Raw genomic sequence first — 21820 nt, 5'->3', positions numbered from 1 at the left:
GTATCGGGTTGGACCCCCTTGTGCCTTCTGAACTGCATTAATTCTTTGTGGCATACTGTAGACTCAACAAGGTGCTGGAACATTCCTCAGAGATTTTGGTCCGTATTGACATGATAGAATTACGCAGTTTCAGCATATTCGTCAGCTGCCCATCCATGAAGCAAATCTCTCGTTCCACCACATCCCAAAGGTGTTCTATTCTATTGAATTGAGATCTGGTGACTGTGCGTTATCGAGCTGGAAGTAGCCATCAGAAGATGGGTACACTGTGGTCATAAAGGGATGGACATGGTCGGCAACAATACTTACGTAGGCTTTGTTACTGTTCCCTTTCTATCATCTTGAACAGGTCTGGCCATTCTCCAATGACATCAACAAGGCCTTTTTTTAAATAGAACTGCCGCTCTCTGGATGTTTTCCATTTTTCAGACCATTCTCTGTAAACCCTAGAGATGGTTGTGCGTGAAAATCCCAGTCGATCAGCAGTTTCTGAAATACTCAGACCAGCCTGTGTGGCACCAACAACCATGCCACGTCCAATCACTTAAAGCACCTTTCTTCCCCATTCTGATGCTCGGTTTAAACTTCACCAGGTCGTCTTGACCATGTCTACATGCCTAAATGCATTGAGATATTTGAGTTAACGAGCAGTTGAACAGTTGTACCTAATAAAGTGGCCAGTGAGTGCATATTTATTGGTGTATGTTTTCAAGAGAAAAGCTAAAACATCAACAATGCACAATGCAGGTAACACCTCAACATGTCAGGTGTGATCTTGGCGCTGTATGCAAATGAACCAACATCAGAAGAGAAAGGATCTGTTAAACATGTTATAATAAACATAACACTAAAGATTTTATATGGTGAATGGCCCACTCTGGCACAAATGTATTGAATATTTTTGAAAGTGTGTTGTGGTTCTTTGTTAAAGTGAACAGGTTTACATTTTAGCAACCTTTCTCATAATAATACTGAAATGCACACTACTGTACGCCCTGCTACAGTCAATAGACATGCTTCTCCTAAAACTACAACAGGTGCCGGTTACTAGGGGTAAAACACAAAACTGTATTGTATCAAAAGTTTGGACAAAGATGCAATATTTGCTAATATCACAACACTTGCCACAAAACCAATAGGAAGTAAAGATCCTTAAATGTTTTCTTTAAGTGAATCTATGATATCCTTATGTGTTTTTAAAGAATGCATTTTTAACTTATCTCTTGTTTTTTACTGTACTTTGTTTTCTTCAGTTGGTTTTGCTACTTATTTTTTATTGAAGAAAATATCTTTAAATTACAAAGTCGGCCACAAACAAAATTAAATTCCATTCAATTCAGCAGCCTGCAATCAAATGCCCATTTTCCACAATCAGTTACATGTATATCAAATCACAAACAGCAGCTTAAATGGCATTGAATTAAAAAAAAAAAGCCATATGTTCATTATGATGATATGTATTGATATTATCACTATGCATGGATGACATTGACCATTGAACTGATACATCAATGCAGATAGAAAGTGGCATCAAATGGAAATGCTCAAGTAGTACATTAACCTCAAAACTGTACTGAAGTAGTACTTGACCACATTCCATCACTGTAAATGATTCAAGCCTATTATTTACAATGAGTGGCAATTCATTTACACCATTAAGTGGCTATCATTTCCCTGTGAGTTTCCTTTATGTCAGGGGTGGGGAACCTCCGGCCCCCGGGCCGTATACGGCCCGCGAGACAATTTGATACGACCCTCGAGGTAATTTATAAATACACGCAAAAAAGAAATCTAGACCGCAAAATAATTAAACAAGCGAGAGCCTGTTTTTCCTGGCCAAGATCAGGGTCCTTGAAGACAACACGAGCCTAACGTGTCATCACGTGGTATATGTCTCGTTCATGGTCTCGTGCAGTTCTGACGGAGAGCACGGCTCCGGCACTTCAGATAAGGAGCATGCAGCAGTTTTTGCGTGGCTGTGTCTTTAGTTGTGAGCCCGGTGGCGATCTGTCCATCTGTCATACTGATCATACAGTCAATAACTTTGTTGTTATTAGCATCTGGTTAGCTAGCTATGCTAACGAATATAAGAAGCTTTTTCTACAACCATTGAGGTAAAAGCACATCTTTATATGATCATTATAGTTATACAAAAAATAAGAGAACAAAGTAAACGGGTATAAAATACTATATGACAGTAAAAAAAAGTTGTTATTAATAAACAAGAATACAGTTTGAAAGGGGAGTGATTTGTAAAATATCCATAAAGAAAAAATAAATCTCCTTACAGTTCTGTTTCATATGGGTGTTGAGAGATGTATCCATAGATCTCTTAATGTTGCTCTCAAAGTGCACCAGATTGATGGTTTTAACTTCAACATTTAAAAAAAAATCTTCCCGGGGGAGCATGCCCCCATACCCCCCTAGAGGAGGTTAGGTCCCCCCCCCCACACACTTTAAATCATGTTCACATGGATAAGAAACTAAATTGCACACATCTTGTGTCCATATATTTCTGTTTTGGTGGTCATGCCACAACCGTGCACGCATACGCGAGTCATGGCAAGATATCTGGATTAAGAGGTTGCTTTTTCTTTGCACAGCATGAAAGAAAGGCCAAATGAATGGGCTGTGATTTTAATATTTTTAAGCAGCGGTAAATAATTTGTACGGCCCTCGGAGGATGTTGAAAAAATTGAAATGGCCCTTGAGAGGAAAAAGGTTCCCCACCCCTGCTTTATGTCCTCCTACAATGTATGGACTTGCCACCTCAGAGATTTGGAGGCTCTAAATTGCCCATTGGTGTGAATGCAAGTTTCTGTGTGCCTCAGCCCTGTGATTGACAGGTAATCTGTCCAGGAAGACTTCTCACCCAACATGAACATTGATGGACTCCAGCCCCTTTACCTGGATGTCACTTTTTATACTTTTTACTACTTTCCTCGGCTGCAGTAGAAAGGTGTAAACTTTGTTAATAGTATATGGTACCTCACTTACTTGGATACATTATTGAATAAAAACAGTAAAACCACTACACCAACTAGGCCTACAATACATTCTCCCTGTTTAATTTTCCCATCATTCCTCCAGTTGGTGCAGCAGCTCTGCGAGAGGATTCAGAGCAGCCATCAGTCCCGCTGGGCCACAGGTGAATATAAAGCTAATGCCTCGATTTACGGGGGATCATCATTGTGTGGATCGGATATTGAGCGGCTAAATGAGCGATGGGCTGTGTGACTCAGTCGTCAGTCCCAGCAGCTCGGAGGATGAATCACTATGGGGATCCCAGTGGGGAATGATATCTGGACAGCCGGCAGCCACAGAGTGAGGGATGTGATGCTGCTCTCTTGTGGCTTTCAGGGAGAATAACAATTAGTCTGCAGCTTTGAAATACTGCAGCTGTCCGACTCCATTTGTTATTCAAATCTGCTTTACAGCACTGTGAAATTTCACAGCTGGTTGTAACTGATCTTTAATGATCTCTAGTAAAGATAGAGTTTTTTTATTCTGAAGTCATGGTCTCATTTGAAAAACTGGTGTTAAAATCGTAAAGCTGACTTGAGCATGGCTCGAGGGAAACACTGAAAACGAACACACAGTTACATAGATAAAAGTTGCCATCCAAAATACTGTATGTTTTGATCTTGTGGTAGTAGCTAAATTGTAAAAATTGGCTTCACACACAAATTATAAGTAATACAAAAAAAATACCATCTACATACAGTCCTGATTTAATAGTGAATCCTTATTTTCTAATGTTATTACCTGAAAATTATAAACAATTCTAATGTTTGTGTTTTTGTTAATTTGTTTATCAGTTCAGCAAGTTTAATATAGGCTAATTATTTTATTAATTAGAGATTCAAAAAAGCCCAAATATCAGATGTGTACTAAATAATTTTGGAATGTTAAAGTGCTGCCCTCATTTTTAAAGAGTTGATCATGGCCTATATTTGGGATTGTTAAGGTTTCATGGATTCTCAAGTCCTTCCTGACTGGTACGTGGTACCACAGACTCTGGGGTGTTTGCTTACACTGTCGCTAGCTTACAGTCATTGTTGATTGAGTAAATAGTTCATAACCAGGAAGGCAACCACACTTTATCGCCCTTTTATTCATCCACCAGTTGTTATTCCTGTGTATCCTTCTGAACAATCCATTAAAAGACTCATAAGTATAAGACATGTGAGTGGTCTCTGACATCACATCAACAAACCTACTTTTGGAGTGACTGGAAAACTATTAGAGAATAAAATACATTGTGGGCATCCTTTCAACCGTAAACCCACTCAATCCTTACTCGATAGATTTAATTGTGTACACAATGTAGAATATGTTCCATGTTTAGTATATTACAGGAAACAAAGAAAAATCCAGACAGAGCGCAGCTTTATCCAGACAGCAGGCACCATTTGTTGTCTGTGCTTTCTGTACTGCACATTATTAAATCTGGAGTGAGCAGAACCGAAGGCAAGGCAATAATGTGTAGCGATCTACCGGGTCAAAAGCTTTGACCAAGTTCCAGCCATTGTTGAGAGGGTTGTTTCAGGGTGTTATTTTCAAAGCAAGCATGCAATCCCCTTGTCTGCACTCACACGGAACATAATAAAACAAGAGCAGCAAGTGGTTCAGCGGTCAACATTAAGCGGGCAACTATGAGAATAGTGGGGCTCTTTACAGCAGGAATCAATGTCTGGATATGTAAAGTGACAGTATCAAAATGACTGTAAACCATTGCTGGAAACAATATAATGTCCGGACCAGGGAAACTTCAAGGTCCTTTTTTCCATGCCTGTCCTGCAGTTGGAAAGACAATGTCATAATCGATTTTGCCACCTGTAACCTTAAAATCCAGCATTACTGACCATCTTCTTGCTACACTTATTAAAAGTCCACAAAAAGTACACCACTATTCTTAATGTTTTGGTTAACAGGGTTTTCCCAAACAATTATTTCTTTCAAATTAACTGAAAGCAAATCTACTCTTTCTCCCTCATTGAGAGTCCTGCTTGCAGTTGCTAGCTCTAGGTAGACCAATGGAAGACCTGTGCGCTCTAAGATGGCGCGGAACTCTGCAAACTGCTACAATATTTTCAGCATCTGGTGTAATTTCTTTATGTTTGAGGAAACATTGTACAACAATTCAGCCATTAGAATATGACTCAGACAAGGAGTCTGCTAACCCTGCTGAAAAAACCAGCATAGACCAGCATCAACATCGGTCTGTTAGCATGGTTAGTGTAGTTAGCATCTTTTATTTGTTTGTTAGCTTGTTAGCTTCAAACTGGCAGGGGCTGACACAGCATAGGCTCCTAAGTGGTTGTTAACCATACCATAATATCTGTTACCCAGTTACATCCTGTTCAGATATGCATGTGTCTTGTATCATATGCTTTGAAAAATAGTCAAACTTAGCTAGCTTAACAGCGTAATGTAGCCAAAACTGGCCTTTCTTGTGAAACCCCCTCATTTTACTGACTGTGCTTCTGAGACTGACATTGGTAAAACTCATAAGTATTAACTGATATTTTTGAGAATTTGGAGTCCCCGAAAAACGCACTGTGGTAGGCTACTACTTACATTTGTCTGTCCCTCAAAGTGTCAGGCAGCTGAGTGCGATGCAGGGTAGGGATTGAAAATATGGCAGAAGAGTTCATTGATTTGTTGACAAAGATTTGTTTCCCCGTATTTTTCCCGTTTAGTTCCGATAGTTTCTGGGATTTTGCGTTCATACCCAAAAAGAGAACTTAGTTCATGAGAACTTTTACCCCCTTTTTAGTGCCTGCTAGAGAGTTGGTACTTTCCTGGGGAGAAAAAAGTTCCAATTTCTGATTGGCTGGGCGAATTGCAAACCACGCCCCGTAAAACTCGGAAAAGTTTTTTGAAGCCGCCATTGTATTTGCTGGCATTAGCATTATTAGCATTAGCCCCGTGCCCCAACTGAGAGAAAATAACTTATGGCAACGCAAAAAAAAACATTGGAGCGGTGGAGTGATGAGGAGGTGTCGGCGTTCTGGCGATTTACTCGGAAGGCTTCAGTAGAAGCTGCTGGGAGTCCCAGCGGCTTCATTTGCGTAATCTTCCCTCAGGGAATTTATTCCGGTGTGAACGCAATCGGCTCATAGTTCCATGGGGGTACTAAATGCTGGGAACTAAGTGCTGGGAACTAAGTGCTGGGAACTAAGTATGGCTAAGTACTTGGTGTGAAAGTGGCTATTATCTCACAGGTTGGCAGGCTCTGGGCTTCAGATGGCCTGAAAGTGAGGCATGAAGTAACATTAAGAATTGGAATGAGTAGAAAATGGCCGGTTATATAGTGCAGGGCTAATTAGGGAAGTGGAAACAGGTGAGCAGGGGAATGAGACTCTGAAGGCATCTAGTGGAAGGATGGAAAATTGCAGTGCAATGCATAGACATACTGTATATTGTTTTTGGTTTGTATGGTGCAGAGGGGTAGAGTAAGTGAAAATTAGGGGGTAGGGAGTCTAGGGACACAGATTTCAACACAAGGTTTATATTGGTTTATACAAATATGCAAGGCAGGCGCATCTTTTCCAGAATAACAAAGTATATTTATGTGAACGAAAAACTATTACATTACTTGCTGATGGATTATATAAAATGTAAGTTTTCCTGAAATAATCATGCTTTTCATTTGTTCCCAGAGACCACATTGTAAGTCAATGCTAAGGGCTTGGCAGATGAAATTGCAAAAACACAAACGGAGATAGATGTTTCAAATGCAGTTTGATTGGTAGAAATATGTTCAGTTTCTGACGTCTCAATGTCTTCAGTCAAGCCAGCACATTTGTGGGTGAGTATGACATCAGTAGGCTTTCAGATGTAGGCGATTTCTGCGTATTAACTGATATAAAACATACATTTAACAACAGTGCCTGACAGAGCTGCAGAATGAGGCCTTTACATTTGTTGCCTTTTCCAACATTCTGGAAGGTTTAGTATGACATATCTTCCCCAATGACATTTCAAATAAACTGCCAACCCTCTTTAAGGTTGGATAAGAGCATAAACAATATTGTCTCCTCTAAAATACGAATGCAAATGTTCCCAAGTTTCCCAAACACTCATCAAACAGCCACACATACCAAATCCACTATCCCTGGCCTATTATGAATCAGCTCTGCTCTTCCTTTTCTGTCTCATATTATAATAACACTACCAATAGCCGCTGCTGAGTGGAAACAAGGAGCACAATCCCCTGCTCTTCCTCATTAAAGAATAAAAATAACAAAAAACAACATGATAAATAGTTAAGACTTTTATCCTTTTAAATCCGCAAGCATGTTAATTAAATTCCATCATGGTCATTCAAAGCCCTCCTCTGCTCAGCATTGTGAACACATCAGATTAGAAAACTGGTTCTATTGAGATTTGTTAGTGTAGGTTTTGAAAGGCCAGGGAGGAAAACACATCATTAGGGTGGAATAGCAGCGTTATGTCAAATCAGATAGGAGAATAATATCTGAAAAATGTTTTGTGTGGTCTCACAATAAAACCGTGAAAGGAAGTCCTGGCCGTGTCATTACAAACATGACAAAAATAACATATTGGAGGCGTTTCTGGTAATGATACCACCAAATAAAAGTCAGCCAACCTCCTCACAACAAAGAACAATGTTTGCTTCTCTCTGATGTGGCTGATGATGATCCCCTGTGCCACCAGGAGACGAGCCATGAATGGAGACGACGCTGCTTCTGACCCCGAGGACAATAGAAACAGAGAGGCAGTGAATAATAATGCATTCACCAACTGGGCTCTGTGTGCCAGCTTGATGCTGCCTCTGATTGCTTTCACAAAGGGGGCAAACATGAAAGGGAGAAGCACTAATGATTGTGATTGTTTCAATTCACAGACAAGCAGCCAATTCTGAAGCGTTTACAATTAAATCATTTGGATGAGTAATGCCACAGGGATATTTTCTGATGTGGAAAGGAATTCAGTTTGAAAAGTAAAGAAGGTTCTGATAAGTCGTTTCTTTTTTTAATCCCTTAAGCATCCGTTTTAAAATAGATCATCTGATATCCTTAGCCATAAAATATCCATGTCTTAAAATGCCACAGATACATACTTGATTTTGTTTGGCTTTTAAATAGCATTAACATGGCCCATGCGGGCATGAGAAAATGGCTCTATCTGGTAGAAAATAGTAATATCTTAGATATAAGGCCATGGCTCTAGAAGTCAAGTCTGATATACTAGTATGATTACATGCTGTAATGGATGTGGGATCAAAAGGTGTTTTTAATGGGTTTCAAAGGGCATCTTTTTGTCCTTGAGGATGTGACTGTATTTTGGCTTAACACTTTATGACTTATTATACAAGTTGAGGTTAAACTTCTAAAACAAGGGGGAAAAAACTCCCAGTCTTAATTTTCACGATTACACAGCCAAAGTGATGGATAACATTCAAAAGCCAAAAATATCTATTGTGGTTGATAATGGGTACTAATTTAGTAGAATTGTCAGCAGCAGCTGCAGCATATTCATTGTGACTTTGAGAATGCAATAATAAACACAATGTTAAATTATGCTAATCACCGTTATCAGCTCCAAGGACAAACAAATAACCCCCAATTCAACACCTGTCATCTTTTAAGAAATCACTTCTAACAAACAACAGAAAATATGCCGAATTCCTCATTTTAAGGCTGATTGAGGTCGCCATCATGGCTGATTGAAGTCACACCACACAGCAGATTTTCTAATCTTTATACACAAAGCTGCTGAAAGAACTCCAATTACTCTGCTGAGTGTGGACTTAATTTTAAAAGCTTTGACATTTACACCGTCAACTTTTGCTGAGTTTAACTAAATTAAAAGAACATTTTCAGTGCTTAGCTAATTAAGTATTTCCATGTTCTCTCACATCTGAGTAATGATTGGAAAAAAGGGAGGAAGGGGAAAGCCAGTACGGAGAAAGTGAATCAGCAGCCAGAAACTGGAGGGGGAGGAATGATAAAGGACACAGCATGATAATAAAGAATTCAAAACTCCCAAGTGAATATACTGCAAAAGATTTTTACTCCAACTGACTGTTGAGTATTTACAGGAGAAACACTTTGTACATAAATAGGCAATAGTTATAAATATCAGCGGTTTGGCTGGTACAAAATTAAAAAAGGAACATATTGTACATATCTACAAGTGCCACTTTGGGTTTTTGTACAACATTGTCTCTTGTTGGATTGTCCGTATAGTCCCATTCACACGTTATCTGAGCACATGCATCACAGCGGGTCCACAGTAAGCGTCCGGGGGGGGGGGGAATATGTGGCATTTGGACGACAGTAGACCAAAGGGGCAGCTTTAGTTATAAGCCTATGAAAGAGACAGGATTATTGAGCTGGGCGCCTCGCTGTAGTGCGATGGCATTTTTAAAAGTCTAGAGGGGGTTTTTAGTTGCTGGGTACCTCCTTGGATATTGCAGTACACAGTCAGTTACACAGCCACTTTAATGGTGGCTGAATCACATAACCTGGAGTGGAAAAACACAGGACTCATCAGCGTTCACTGTGCTGGGTGTGAACCTAAATAATATCCAGTGGTTATTTTGTTCATATCAGAGGACTTTGTACACTATGGCTATATACAGCTCAGGATGTACAGTAAGTGCACTCATTTAACAACCTTAGTCCATCATTTCTTGCAGTTTCATTGCCAGAAAAAAACAATGTTTTCCAACACATTTTGTAAGAGGAGCTGATCTTCACAGCTTCACTCACAATAGGACCCTTGCCTTTTCGGACACTTTAGGGGTTCTCAAAACAATGTGAACAACCTATGGAAGCCCTGAGAGGCCAAAACAATACAACAAATGTATGGTGATTCATTTTCTAGGTCTGATCTAAACTGTCTTCTCTCCTGATGACGGGATGACTTAAGCAAAGATTAAATCATCTGTGAAACAGGTGGGTTAAAACAAGTTTTGCCAGGATCAAGTGTTTGTTGTTGTCATACTGCACCATTACCTCCTTTAAAAAAAGGACTCAAAGTGGCAGATTAGCATCAGAACTTTACTTCTAACACACGATATATTAAATACATCATGAATGTTTTTAGTTCTCATTCAGAAGAGGACTATGGTGGCCAAAATGCCTAATAAATAAATCATAATTTACCTGCAAAATGTTTTTTCATCCACATTTACACAAATGAAAAAGACTGTCTTTGTAAATGTAGCTTTATGTCTACGAAAAACACTATTTTCAAAAATACCTGTGTACTTATAAACCTTTTTTTCACCTGTTCCTAAGTAACAAACACTGAATAGTTTAGAACAGATTTAGAAAATGGATCACCAGAAATGTTGGCCTCTCAGGGCTTCTGTACAAACCCCTCTAATGAAAAGAAAGAACATTTTTATTACACTACTCACATGCACAACCACACGGTCCAATACCAATTACAACACTCACATTTCTCCTCTGAACCACACATACACGCAAACATGCAGAAACTGCCCCACAAACAGCTTCACAGAGATTTCATTGCTGTGACAGCAGGTGATTCACCAGCAGCGACTCACATTTGGTCCCTGAAATTGAGCTAAAAACATTCAAGCAGGTAGCATGGGTAATGTGCAGAGCGTTCAGTGGACACAAAGGGGAGGGGGTCACATGAATTCTCTTTAAGATTACATTTTAATTTATTGGGGGGATATTAGGACTTTTTGTCAAATGTTTGTATCAAAACACTCGGTAGAACTTTCATCATCTTTTTAAATCCACAATCATCTTTCAGGCATTTCGGTTGCCGCTTCCTTTCTGTGCAATAGCGCCCTTGTGTGGGCTAAGCTGGTGCTGAAGGTGAGCTGTGTCAATTACATAAGCCTTTACCTTTAGAGCTACAGCACACACAGATAACAACACATTTTTTGTCAAATTCATTTAAATGGTGGTTTGTCTGGGGGACGAGCCAATGTGTAAATGTTTCTAAAACTGAAAAAAATGAATACATTTTTTTCAATTAAATCAATTAAATGAAACAAAGATAATAAATTAAGCTCAAGTGTGACTTTTGACACTTTGGCATTGCAACCGTTTCTCCTCCCGCCCTGCTCCCGTACTAGATACACTGTTTTACTTTACCAAGTTATGAGCTTTAAACTTAAATAAATCAGTGTATCTATTTTCAGTGAGAAACTCGTGAGTAAATACAGCAGCTTCAAGCACATTCTTCTTTGCTTTCCCAAAACAAGATTATCAGTGTCTATCATCACTGATTTCTGTGTATAATTACTGTGATTACCGAATGGGGTCATACCAGAGTCGCATCATCGCACACTGTGCTAAAACAAGGCAGTTATTTTCAGTACAATATACAAAGTTAAACTTAAGGAACATGGGTTGATAAAGAAAACAAAGAAAAGAGGAAGCCATAGAAGAATGGCCGTCTGAGCAGCAGAATCCGTCTGACCTTCTCCAGACAGGGGAGGGTCTCCACGGGGGAATTTATGCTGTAGCACTGCAGACAGTGTTAGTAATACTACGGCTCCATTCCAACGTTATTACAGGAAATCTGGACTCACAGACATGGAATTTTGTATGAAGATGTGACTCTCGAGCAGAAAAACAACCCTTCTTAAAACCGATACATCTTAAAACCTGAATAAGATCAACCTGATCTTACGCTAATGAGACCTGTATCAAACCTGCAAACACTTCTGAGTGCTTGTCCAGACCTTTCTGTTTGTTTTAAATGAACATTTCAACAACTATTTTATTTCTTACTGAAAGTTACATTAGAGGTTTGAGCTGGAAGTATTAGAACGTTAGCTTAGCTTAGCACAAAGACTGGAAACTGGAGGGAAACAGCTAGCCTTACTATATTAAAAGAAAATATGCCAACAATCTCTTGTGAGTGCATCTTTAACGTTCTATATCTCGTTTTGTGTAAGTGTAAAAAACAATACTTTGTTGTGGCAGACTATTTCTTAGCTAGCTTTTCACTCCTTTAAGTAATTGTGTTTAGCCAATATATATTCAGCCACATAACCCCTTTTAAATCTGCAAATTGTTGTTTTTAGACTAAACAACCAAGAGATAGAAGTTATATAGAAGTTAGAATTCAAGCTTTTATGTGCTGCTAGTTAAAATCGACTTCCCAATATTACAGTCTTTATGCTGTGCTAAGCTAACAACCTGCTCTCTGTGTAGCTTCATGCTAACCGTACAGACGTGAGAGGATTTTCATCTAACTCTCAGGAAGGAAGTCAATAAGTGTGTTTCCCAATGCGTCGCAATGTTCCTCTAACTCTTATCAGAGTTCTCGTTGGCACAAAATGAATCAAAACTTCAAACCATATCTAGCGTCTATGCTGGTTTTCTTATCCACATCTTCTGATTTCACACGTTCTTAGGCAAAGAGTGCAAAATTAAAAGCTGCAGCTCGCTTCAGTTTTAAAACCATTTGAAGGAAAGGAATGATCATTGATACTCTGAACGTCGTGAAGACCGAGAGGTGAGGCTGATGTTCAATACTGAAGAAAAATGGTGTCATTGCGCAACTCTTGTTCTCATGCTGATCACCGAAGGATCATCAGATCATCACTACAGGTCTTGTCACTGCTGTTTTTTTAAAAATAGTTTGTTTTCCCCTCTACATTTGCAACAGAAAGCCTTTATGAGTCAGCGGCCATGAAGGCATCTGGATGTCCCAGAGAAGGCTTTTGGCACAACAATTGATGAAACTCTGGAAACACCCGGAACATGGCTTTCAAGTCCAGAAGCTGAGGATGGCCGCCTGGTGCTGCTTTCTCACATGAAGACAGCCTCTGAAGAGCGGCCTGACTTTGGCAGTTACGGAGCAGGGGCACCGGGGGGCGCCGTGTCCTGCTTCCAGCCCAAGGTCCAGAGCATTTCTGCTTCCTCTCCTTCCACACGCTCAGCCACCATAAAGTCTCCGACTGGCTCCATTAATTCTCATCTCAAAGTCTGTGCTTCGTCTCGTCCAGGGGGTTTCAATTCACAGAGTTGCCAGGATGCGTGAGAAGGAGATGATGACGGAGAGGGCGGTCTGGCCCACGCCGAACACCAGAGCCTCCAGCGGTGCCATGTCCTTCCCTGCTACGCGGTACACCCCCGCCACCGCCGCGCCTGTGGGAGGAAGAACAAGCACATTCATCAGCGTTAATACACACTGCAAGTAAACAAATGGGTAGATTCACAAACACTATGGAGGAATAAAACTGCCATTCGAGCAATAGAACAGGATACTTTTTGTTGTTATTAGATTCAGGAACAAGGATATGTTGCTGTGTGGTGAAGTAAGGGTAAAACAAAAAATATAAAATAAGTAATAAAAGCAGTAACAGTTAGCATAAAATGGTCTTGGCCACTTTTAATTGTTTTTTTATTTATTTGCTCAGTTGGAAAAGGTCTGTTCTTATTCTGTGTCCTTTAGGTACTTTTCAGTTAAATCCAACAAATACAGGAAATATTTATTATTTATACTTGTGTATTTGTTGGAAATGTTAGGATGTACTTCAGTCAATGCTATTTTGTCTTGCACATGGAGGATGTTATTCTACTGTTGTATACCCCTAAGGGTCTGCTTGCAGGAATTTGCATCACAAAAGAAAGTGAACACAGAGATGTTAGACGTATTTTCAGATTCAGCCTTATTAAACATCCGCTTAGAATTAGCAGGAAAAATACCTTTTAAGTACAGATCTTGTCTGAGAATCATTTTAAAGTTTTCTCCGGTATCAAAGTAGTCCAGTGGTCCTGTAGCTGTCTGTAAATTGTGGGTACAATGTAAACAATAACAGCTAATGGCTAATTGGGAAAACGTTTAATGTTGCTAATTTGACAAAATGAATGCAAATAAAGGCCTAGAAAAAAAACCTATAAAGCCGTTTTGTAACTTAACCTCACCCACATAATCCGTCACATAACAGAAGCTAAAAATAGTCTACGCTATGACTTTATCTTGATTAAATTGTCTCGGCATTAGAGGGTTTCTTTGCTGATGTTCTTACTGTCAATGCATTCCGATCAAATCACACCCACACACCCCTACAACAGTAAAGGAGAAGTTAATGAATTGTATGAGTTGATTGCTTCTTATTTTGCTATAAAAAGTCATTTTAACAATTTGAAAACAAGTACCAAGATTAATATAAAATAAATATATGTTGTCCCTAAAATGAATGAATAATCATGATTCCAGACACATATGGGCAGCTCGCTCTTACACTACATGACCTTTCCTGTCCTTCTGCGTGTGCTCTGCCTCACTTTGACTTGAAGCCAGGCTGGTGTACACACAGAGGGTGAGTGTGTGTGTGTGTGTGTGTGTGTGTGTGTGTGTGTGTGTGTGTGTGTGTGTGTGTGTGTTTGTGTGTGTGTGTGTGTGTGTGTGTGTGTGTGCTCACAGTCAATAGTCTGCTCTCCCTGGTCGCTGCACATTAATAATAAAGTGTCTTTCTATTTTGGGGTCCAGCTTGTGTCTATGATAAAGAGTGATTCATTGAGTTGAGCCAAGAAGAGCTCCTGCCCTACACTCAGATAGATTTAGGGCTATTTACACAACTTGGGATCATCACACGGTGTTACAGTGATTGACACAAATATATACGGTGCATATATAACAGACAGACAAACAATCGTTGGAGTGCATTCAGATAAACAAATACAAAGAAAAACGAGATGCATTGCTGTTCCCATTTGCTCTACATGTGATTTTGCAGTAAAGTGCAGTTTATCAACACCAGAAAAATACAGTACAAATATTTTTGTTTATCATTATTATCATGATTTCTTTCCATTTTGCCCGACCTATGTAATCATGAGACCCGAAATACTGTATATTTCTGGGATTTAGATTTTTGTAATGTGGGGCTCGGTGCCGAATCCAAATACTTTAGTGTTACCAACCAAAAGCTGGTAACACTAACCCTAACCCTTCCATCAAACAGGAACATGTGAATCAGAAATTACCCCTATATTTAATTCAAATGTACTGACATTTCCCCCACTTAAATTAGAAATATTATACTAAAAATATATATCATTTTAAAAATGATAAATGTTATATTATCTAGGCTTATTTATGTTAATGTAATATCAATATCTACATGGTCTCCATGTTCTGTAGTGATATAGGCATCCTGGACTTTCCCCAAAAAGTTTTCAAAACTCTTATATTTATAACAATTAAAATGTGCCACACAGAAGCTGCTATTTTTCAACCAGGAAATAGGCCGAAAAAAGGCACAGGGAAAACTAAAAAGGGTGCAAAACAAAAAATATATAACCACAAATCACAGAGATGCTGATTTGCAATCAACCTGCTGGTTAAAGTAAAGGGGTTTACCTGAAGCACAGGCCCACTTAAGGTGGAATGACCTTTAAGGTGGACAAGCTAATCTCATTTGAATGCCAAGTGGCTTCTTGGATCATTTTCTTCCCTGAATGTGTTAAATCACTGGAGTGGCCTTTAAAGGCCCCTGTCATTTCATATTACAGTATATTATGATTGAATGGTGCATTAACAAAATTAATGGATGAGATTAGTCTTATTTGTCATTGGGTTTTTTGTCACTCTCCCCACCCAGCCTTGCAGGTACAGTAGCATGTTTGCATTAGTAATTAAACATTTCCAGCCCTAATGTAAATGTTAGTTTCTAGACTAAACAACAAAGAGATATGTTCTTAGTATTCAAGCTTTTATGTGCTGCTAGTTAAAAGCCTTTTCCCAATGTTACAGTCTTTATGCTATGCTAAGCTAACCACCTGCTCTCTGTTGCTTCATGCTAACCATACAGACGTGAGAGTGTTATCTCCTCATCTAACTCTCAGAAAGGAAGTGAATAAGTGTGTTTGCCAATGTGTCGCAATGTTCCTCTAACTCTAATCAGAGTTCTCGTTGGCACAAAATGAATCCAAATTTCAAACCAAATCTAGCGCCTATGCTAGTTTTCTTCCCCACGTCGACTGATTTCACACGTTCTAAGGTTAAGAGCGTGTTAAACATTTACAAAGTGGAACATTCAAAGCTACAGCTCGCTCTATATTGGATGATTCAGCGTTAAAACCATTTGAGGGAAACATCGTTTTCAAATTTGTTTCCCTACTCCGACATTACTTATCTTAAAAGTCGATACTTTTCTTGTGTGTACACACCTTGTTAACCCTTTGGAGTCGACCGTCACGCCGGCGTGATCAGATCACATGACCTGTTCAAGCCGGTGCCGCATAAAAACAACAGTCCGGACAACATTGCCGTGTGTTTCTGTCGAAAGTACTGGCTTGAAACTATATGCCAGTCTTTGTTTCATGCAAAAAGACCCAATAAACACGGAGATACGATGATATAAAGTTAATACAAATATATTTCAAAAGTATGAATAATGGAAGCACATATTTGAATATCTTCGCCGTATTTTATCATTTTACGAAACGGAAAATACTGGAAACTGTAGATTCTGCTCAACAGGATGTATTTACCAGGGAGGGGGTGAGGTAATCAGGTAAACGGAGTGATACGAAGCAAGACGAAAAGAGACGAAGAGGGACGGCGGGAAATGGAGAGAGACGAAGATATACGAAGACAGGCGGCGGGAGACAAAGAGAGACGGCGGGAGACTGCGATTGAAGTAAAGTGACGCACAAACATTGAGAATTTAGATATAGTTAGATAGATTTAGAGTTTTGATGATTCAACTATGATGAAGAGAACTCTGAACGTGAGTCAAGCTATGAGCTTGTTTTTTGACATGGAGGAGGAGGATGAGCCTGTGATGTTGCCCTCTTGTCGTAGTTGACAGAAACTGCTTTGAAGCGTGGCACAGATAGAGACAGAAAAAACAGATTTTTGTTCATAATGTGTATATACAGGACTGTCTCAGAAAATTAGAATATTGTGATAAAGTTCTTTATTTTCTGTAATGCAATTAAAAAAACAAAAATGTCATACATTCTGGATTCATTACAAATCAACTGAAATATTGCAAGCCTTTTATTATTTTAATATTGCTGATTATGGCATACAGCTTAAGAAAACTCAAATATCCTATCTCTAAATATTAGAATATCATGAAAAAGTATACTAGTAGGGTGTTCAACGAATCACTTGAATCGTCTAATTAACTCGAAACACCTGCAAGGGTTTCCTGAGCCTTGAAAAACACTCAGCTTGGTTCAGTAAACTAAATCACAAGTATGGGGAAGACTGCTGATCTGACTGCTGTCCAGAGGACCGTCATTGACACCCTCCATCAGGAGGGTAAGACACAAAAAGAAATTTCTCAAAGAGCAAGCTGTTCACAGAGTGCAGTTTCAAAGCACATCCACAAAAAGTCTGTTGGAAGGGGGAAATGTGGCAGGAAACGCTGCACAACCAAGAGAGATGACCGCAGCCTTAACAGCATTGTGAAGAAGAGTCGCTTCCAGAATTTGGGGGAGCTTCAAAGACAGTGGACTGAAGCTGGAGTCCAGGTATCAAAAGTCACTGTTCACAGACGTGTCCGGGAAATGGGCTACAATAGCCGTATTCCCATGGTCAAGCCACTTCTGAACTCAAGACAACGGAAGAGGCGTCTGACTTGGGCTAAGGAAAAGAAGCACTGGACAGTTGCACAGTGGTCCAAAGTCCTCTTTTCAGACGAAAGCAAGTTTTGTATTTCATTTGGAAGTCAAGGTGCCAGAGTCTGGAGAAAGGCTGGAGAGGAGCAAAATCCAAGTTGCTTGAAATCCAGTGTGAAGTTCCCACAGTCAGCGATGGTTTGGGGAGCCATGTCAGCTGCTGGTGTTGGTCCACTGTGTTTCATCAAGCCCAGAGTAAATGCAGCTGTGTACCAAGAGATTTTAGAGCACTACATGCTTCCGTCTGCTGAAAAGCTCTATGGAGATGAGGAATTCATTTTCCAGCATGATCTGGCACCTGCCCACAGTGCCAAAACCACCAGTAACTGGTGTACTGACCATGGCATTACTGTCCTCGATTGGCCTGCAAATTCCCCTGACCTGAACCCCATAGAGAATATGTGGGGTATTGTGAAGAAGAAGCTGAAAGACACCAGACCCAACAATGCTAATGAGCTAAAGGCCGCTATTGAAGCATCCTGGGCATCCATAACACCTCAGCAATGCCACAGGCTGATTGCCTCCATGCCACGCCGCATTGATGCAGTAATCCGTGCAAAAGGATTCCCAACCAAGTACTGAGTGCATTAATGGACATTTTCAAATGTTTGATTGTGTTTTGCTGTTATAAATCTTTTTTTTTTACTTGGTCTGAGGAACTATTCTAATTTTTTGAGATAGGATTTTTGAGTTTTCTTAAGCTGTATGCCATAATCAGCAATATTAAAATAATAAAAGGCTTGCAATATTTCAGTTGATTTGTAATGAATCCAGAATGTATGACATTTTTGTTTTTTTAATTGCATTACAGAAAATAAAGAACTTTATCACAATATTCTAATTTTCTAAGACAGTCCTGTATATATATATATATATATAGATATATATATATATATATTTGTATTATATTTATAATAACACTGTTGCCTTATCAGAATGAAATCCCATGTACATTATTTAAGCTTTTAAATGTTTTGTTGTGCCTACTGTGTCACTGTTGACAGAACTTGAGAAATTAGGGAAAAAAGCCTATGGATACACCTGTTATTTGTTCATAGAAATTGTATATAGGTTCATGCTACCTCAATCAAACTTTCACATTATCATAGTGACATCCCATGCATCTATTTCCAGCTTTCAAATGGTTTCGTTGTGTATGTTTGTGTTACCTATATGAAAGATAATATCATTTTCAAAATCTGTTTTTACGTTTTTTTGTGATTTTGGGTCCAAAATGTTCATATAGTATCTCAAAATGAAAGAAATAACTATCAGGTTATATAGGTGAGGTTGTCCTTAAAAAAAAGATACCAAACATTGACATGCCAAACATTTCTTAATGGGGTTTAGTAAGACAAATCAAAAGTATGCGAAAACGGCCAAATTAGCCCAGGACTCCTGGACCAAAAGCCACCATGTATCACCACATCAAGGTATTGAATTGAATCAAACAATCAGACATTTATATATATGTTTTCAATATCTCTCAGAGGTGCTTGAAGCTTCCTCTGCTGAATAAACCCAAAAGGAAGCTCAACAGGAAAATACAAGAATCTGAAATCCCTCCGTCAGCTCCGGTGTTCCTCTCTTTGACAGGAACACACAAATTGACACACAGCCCGTTCTCGTTCCCTCCCTGTCACCTCCAATCTTCTTCAGTCTGACTGGATGCTGAGTTCTATTGAGGTCAGCCTTAAACCAAAAAAATAAAAAAGAGCGGGTGATGGAGAGGAATAGACTTACTGGTGATGACGCTTCCGGAGAGGGAGGCCAGGAACCCCACGCTGACCAGCACCAGGGTGATGAGGCGGCCCCTCTTGTGGCGCTGCAGCATGACCAACATGAGCAGCCCCACTGCCCCGTGGACGAAGAGCGAGGAGAAGAGACACCACAGGAACACCCAGTACCACATCTCTGATGGGGGGGGGGGGGGACAAAACAGACTCAATAAACACAGAATCAGAACCTAACTTTTTAGCAAGAATCCATTAACTATACACATTGGAGATTCAGAAATGTTTAGTAATCAAAGTCCATTTACTCTATCTACTGTACTAAAGAAACATTTTGAGACATTTTTTTTTACTTCTTCTGCAACTCTATTAAGAGTGACACATTTTACTGTTTACTCCTAGAGTTTAGGATTGACCGATTAAAAGAAGTCAAAGCAACATTGTGGTATAATAAACACCATTTTGAAATAGCAATGGCTGTGAAAAAAAGGAAATATTTGTCATTTCTACAGTTGCGGAAATAGTACTGTAATTTATATGTATTTGTTCATACATTAATGTTTAAACCAGGCCTGGCATGTTTTAGTTGTTCTTTCAAAAATGTTTTTCAAGGCTTCAAGTTACAAGTTAGAATATTCTACTGTGATGGAAGGTTTTACCAATTCAATACAAAAATACATTTATGCTATTTATTGTAATTCTTCTTCATCTAATTTAATCTTAACACAAAAGCCGGGCCTCCATGACGGAGCAATTAAAATGTTGATTTCATTCAATGTTATGTTGGTCATACTGTATAGATTGTAGTGAAAACAAATGATAAAGTCTTGAAAAAATACATTGCAAACTCAACCGAAATCTAAATAATAGTACATTAAAAAAAGCCACAATTAGATTCATTTCACAATTCAGTCAGCCCTGCCAAAGGTAAAATCAGACTAATCAATGGAGTGATTAAAACAAATAGGAGTAATATAGGAGTTTGCACAGCTAAGCCCACACTATTAGCCAAAATTCATGATACCATAGCCTCTGCTGCATAGATTTTCACCTTCATTTAATCTGTGCTCACAAGTCCCCCAACGTTAAAGTAAGTACAAAACTAAATAACTGCAGAGACCCTGTCAGCAAAGAAAAAAGTGATTATTCCCAAGGATTTCCATCACACTTTCATATTCTCCCCTGGATAGGCACAGATGAAATAGGCGCTTTCACACCGGAGTACTTTTCCCGTACTTTTCCCAGAAATAGTTCCGATAGTTCCTGGGATGTTGCGTTCACACAATAAATATCTTTTTTTTGGGGAACCTTTTTACCCCCTTTTTAGTCCCTGCTAGAGAGCAGGGACTTTCCTGGAGAGAAAAAGGTTCCAATTTCCGATTGGCTGGGCGAATTGCAAACCACGCCCCGTAAAACTCAGAAAAGTTGTTGTGAAGCCGCCATTTTATTTCCTTGCATTAGCATAATTAGCATTAGCATTAGCCCAGCACACCAATGGAGAGAGACTAACTTATGGCAACACAAATTAAAACGTGGGATCGGTGGAGTGATGAGGAGGTGTCGGCGCTTCTGGCGGCGATTTACTGCCACCCAAAGTCCCGGACTCCAGGGGGCTCCGGGACTTCGGGTGGCAGTATTCGCCATGAAGTTGTTTGCGGCCTGCCAGTAAGCCCAAAGCAGAAGAAGAAGAAGTAGTGACGTCAGCGGCTTCATTTGCGTAATCCTTCCTCAAGGACTTATTCCGGTGTGAAAGCGATTTACTAGATAGTTCCGGGGAAATAAAAGTTCCGGGGAAAAGTTCCGGGAATTATTCCTGGGAAAAGTACTTGGTGTGAAAGCGCCTATAGTTCCTGTCATGCAAATTCAGAGACATCATTTCTCAGAAAGAATGTTTTTCTGCAACCTGGGACACTAGGCAAAACAGACCTTGTTTGAGAGCATACTGCAACTACAGATCAGGATGCAGAGATACTATCTGAGCTGCACACGTCTGAGAGGGAGGATTTCAATCTACAGCCACCACAACATAAGTCAGGGCTCATCGAGGAGGCAGCCGACCGTGGTAATGGGACTGAGGTTTTGATGCCTCTGAGTGAGATTTTACACGAGCTGCGGCGAGGAGGACATTAGGCAGTAAATGAAAAGTCCTGTCTGAAACAATAGCTTACTGCGCCTTGTGGAGTCAAATTCAACATTTGCATTGCTCGTAAAGTGACGAAACTATACATTCTGATTCTATTCAATTCACAAAATTCAAACAAATTGTCAAATTATTCTTAGAAAATGAACCACTGTGCTGTCGTCTTTACAAGTTATTTGAAGAAAAAGGAAAGTGTCAGAGGTCATTGTGCTTATTTAGTATTTTGTGTCTCTACTGTGACATGTTTTAATGCTTTAACGATCAAAAAGGTCTTGATTTTTCCTCATACTGCCTGTGCTGCAGCACCTCTTTTCACCCTCTGTCTGAAACCACAGCCCAGT

General features: G+C 39.5%; 1 protein-coding gene across 1 annotated transcript in view; it reads right to left on the bottom strand.

The window, feature by feature from the left end:
* Nucleotides 1–6494: 6494 nt before the first annotated feature.
* The window catches only part of tmem170b (transmembrane protein 170B), a gene marked incomplete at its 5' end in the record, with an annotated part of 22931 nt that continues 7605 nt past the window's right edge, over nucleotides 6495–21820 (bottom strand). The window contains 2 exons of the mRNA XM_079654899.1: nucleotides 6495–13115; nucleotides 19350–19520. Coding sequence (XP_079511025.1) covers nucleotides 12985–13115; nucleotides 19350–19520 — 302 coding nt within the window. The 3' untranslated portion in view covers nucleotides 6495–12984. The remainder of the gene's footprint in view (nucleotides 13116–19349; nucleotides 19521–21820) is intronic.

Source organism: Notothenia rossii (genome assembly GCF_949606895.1).
Source record: "Notothenia rossii genome assembly, chromosome: 10".
Taxonomy (NCBI): domain Eukaryota; kingdom Metazoa; phylum Chordata; class Actinopteri; order Perciformes; family Nototheniidae; genus Notothenia; species Notothenia rossii.
This window is presented reverse-complemented; position numbering and strand designations above follow the sequence as displayed.